Here is a 3,342-nt window from a genome sequence, read left to right on the forward strand (position 1 = left end):
CCTTCGTGTCTGAGATTTTTGGGATGGAGAGGTTTGGAGGCAAGCGTGTGGTGCACACGTGTGGGTATAAGAGTGGAGGAGAGTTCAGAGGGGAGAGGGTTTTGGTTGTGGGGTGTGGGAATTCTGGGATGGAGGTTAGCTTGGATCTTTGCAGGCATGGAGCTAGACCCTGCATGGTTGTTAGAAACAACGTAAGCCGATTTGCTCTGTGATCTTGATCACCTCTTAAAACCCTAAATAGCAATGGCACATGCACATGGATTTATTTTGCTTACAAAGTATGTTCCTTTTTATGGCTGTAATCGTGCATACTGCAGGATGCCGCAGCTCATTTAGCAGAGTGAGCTACAAAATCGTTAGAAAACAATAACCTTCTCGTTTTTAATTTGGCAGCTCATTTAACAAATGAGCTGCCGTCGCGTCTCCGTTATTATTACTCTATTTTATAGTGCTACATGCATGACATATACTTATGTTTTGCCTAGGATTTTAGTTTAGGAAAAGCCAGGTTTTGTGGGACTAGTTATGTTTCATGATGAGACTATAAATAGTCAATGCAGGATAGACTTATTATTGATGTAAGCTTGATTTCTCATTATTAGGTATTTTTTTTTAAAGTAGTTAATTGCTGCACTTCCCTTTTTGTGTTCACCTCTGACCTTCAAAGACTATAGCAAGTTTGAACTATGATAGGATCTATATCCCAACCTTGCGTTTGACTGTTTTGTGATGAGTATTGGGCCCATTTTCTATTTTGAGCTAAGCGATTTATTGAGATTTTTATCTTTTTGTTTTCCAGGTGCATGTTCTGCCTAGGGAAATGCTTGGCGTGTCGACATTTGGAGTGGCCATGGCTCTCCTCAAGTGGTTGCCATTACGGCTCGTGGACAAGTTTCTTTTGGGCATGGCCCACATAATTCTGGGGGACACAGAAAAGTTGGGCCTTAGGCGGCCTAAAATTGGGCCCATTGAGCTCAAGAACCTCACTGGGAAGACCCCTGTTCTTGACGTGGGCTCCCTCTCTCAAATCAAATTAGGAAACATTAAGGTGAGCCTACTTAATTAACACCTAATTTGTCCACCGTTTTCATCATTTTCAGTACAATAATGCTAACTGACTATTTAATAATGTCGTTGTTCTTTATAAAGGTTATGGGAGGAGTGAAGGAGATAACAAAGGAAGGAGCAAAGTTTGTTGATGGTAAAGAGGAGCAATTTGATTCTATAATATTTGCAACAGGCTACAAGAGCAATGTCCCTGCATGGCTCAAGGTACTGTATTATATTACGCAGTTAAAGCAAACTCAAAACAGAATTAATACAATGCCTGTCACAACTAAATCACCACTGATCTCTTTCATGTTGGTTAGCTATAGTGTAATAAATGAGGTAGGGCACTAGGGCTAGTGTGCATTTGTGCACAATTCATGATTGAGTGACCCTATGCATTGAGTACGCTTTAATGCTAGCTAAGATAAAGAAACCCACAATACAAACCTAAAAGAGCTTTGTGATGCATGGATCTTATAGTAATATATATAGTACATTTTTTAATGACACGTCATTTATACGGTCTGACTACAAGAAAGGGTAAGGGTGGAATATCATAGCAAGTCTTCTTACCATTACTTAGCCTAGGTCGACATGCCACCTTAAAGGTGTCACATTTATATATTTCATATCCATCTGCTAGTACATTTCGTATTGAAGGAACTATTATGATACTAGCACTTACCACCCTTTGGTTTGGTTATTCATCAATGACACTCTTGGCAGCAAAACTTTTACTAGGTACATAATTTCGATCTAATCCTTCTTATAAAGCATCACAAACTATTAGTAAGACTGGGCATGTACACAACGAATGACAAATACAAATCTTATCAGAACAATCCCCATGCAAATATTGTTTTCTGAACCACAAAGAGGCGGTTGAAATTCCTAAATTGTGTCCTACACTTTCCTTACGAATGACTCGAATCATTATGTTTATATGTAGAGTGTACTCTCTAATGACTAATACTACCGTCGAAGGTTAGGTATATTTTTTGTTCATTAACTCATGATATATGGTACTTGTTATTTTGTTTGCAGGGTGGTGATGATCTCTTCACAAAAGAGGGCATGCCAAAAGCTCCATTTCCTAATGGATGGAAAGGGGAGAAAGGCTTGTATTGTGTTGGCTTCACAAAAAGAGGCTTACTTGGCACTTCCTCAGATGCTCTCAACATAGCCCATGACATCTCTCTCAAGTACAAGGAGATCAAAATTCAACCCACCATTGATCTTAGGACTCAGGGTTGTTGACGCAGTCAACAAGAGGGCCTAGTTAACTTTGTTGGCTCTCTTTGTACATTACCCAATTTTGCATGGGGGTTAACCTCTAATGATGTAAAAATTCCATAGAATATAGAAATGTAAAAGGTTTTGTGAGGGGTTTTTAATGCAAATTGTCAAGGGCTCTCTAAACGAGAGATCGATGGCTCAAAGTCAAAATTATTTTTGGGTTTAAGTGTAAGATTTTATTAGCCTGCGGTCCTTCCTGTGATAATTGTGGCGTTCTAGTTGGGGTTATGAATTTATTTGGTACAGGAGATTGATGCAGAAGAAGAGTAAATGGCATCAAACAAATTGATTTGAGTTTGCTGCAGAGTCTGTATCTCTCTCTCTCTCTCTCTCTAGCTAGATTCCACTTCCATGGTGAAAAATTGAGGGAAGTTGCCAATTTTCTTGTGGTAGAGTTTGAATTTCAGTTGGTTAGCTAGATTCCACTAGCGTGCGTGAGGATTTATAAGGCTTTAATTTCAAAATATCGGACGGGAAATACCTTTGATATTCTCAAAGTAAACACGCGTTGAGTTCAACCAAAGAATATAAATTTGGGATGTGTACCCTTTGTTGCTTATTGGGTGGCACCAGGGGCACATCATCAACCACATCTCAAACCATACCCTATCTCTCATATGTTACAGTGCATCAGGCCCCACATGAGATTTTAAAATTTTAAAATCTCATGTGGGGCCCGGTGCACTGTAGCATATAAGAGAGGGGGTGTGGTTTGGGATGTGGTTGGGGGTGTGCCCCTATCATTTTCCTTGCTTATTAAGCATTGCATGTTCGATCAATTTTCCCTTTTTCCCCTTTTTTGCCTCATTATTGATTAACACAGTGTGGAAGTAAGAAATCTTGGAATCTATTAAGGGGTGTTCTTTAAATCAACAAATCATAATATTCGAATCTACGAAAAGACAACATTGAATCTATGAAATAATATAGTAGCGCTGCTATAGGGACCCAAAATATGGGATCATTGGAGCGGACAAGTGAAATGTCTCCCTCCTA

The 3,342-nt window shown here is 39.3% G+C and overlaps 1 protein-coding gene across 1 annotated transcript in view; it reads left to right on the forward strand.

The window, feature by feature from the left end:
• Positions 1-2,484, forward strand: part of LOC109822939 (probable indole-3-pyruvate monooxygenase YUCCA4) — a 3,135-nt gene extending 651 nt beyond the window's left edge. The window contains exons 1-4 of the mRNA XM_020389216.1: positions 1-191; positions 800-1,048; positions 1,150-1,272; positions 2,095-2,484. The exon at positions 1-191 is cut by the window's left edge and continues 651 nt beyond it. Of these exons, the coding sequence (XP_020244805.1) occupies positions 1-191; positions 800-1,048; positions 1,150-1,272; positions 2,095-2,307 (776 nt within the window). The 3' untranslated portion in view covers positions 2,308-2,484. The remainder of the gene's footprint in view (positions 192-799; positions 1,049-1,149; positions 1,273-2,094) is intronic.

Source organism: Asparagus officinalis, chromosome 8, assembly GCF_001876935.1.
Source record: "Asparagus officinalis chromosome 8, Aspof.V1, whole genome shotgun sequence".
NCBI lineage: Eukaryota > Viridiplantae > Streptophyta > Magnoliopsida > Asparagales > Asparagaceae > Asparagus > Asparagus officinalis.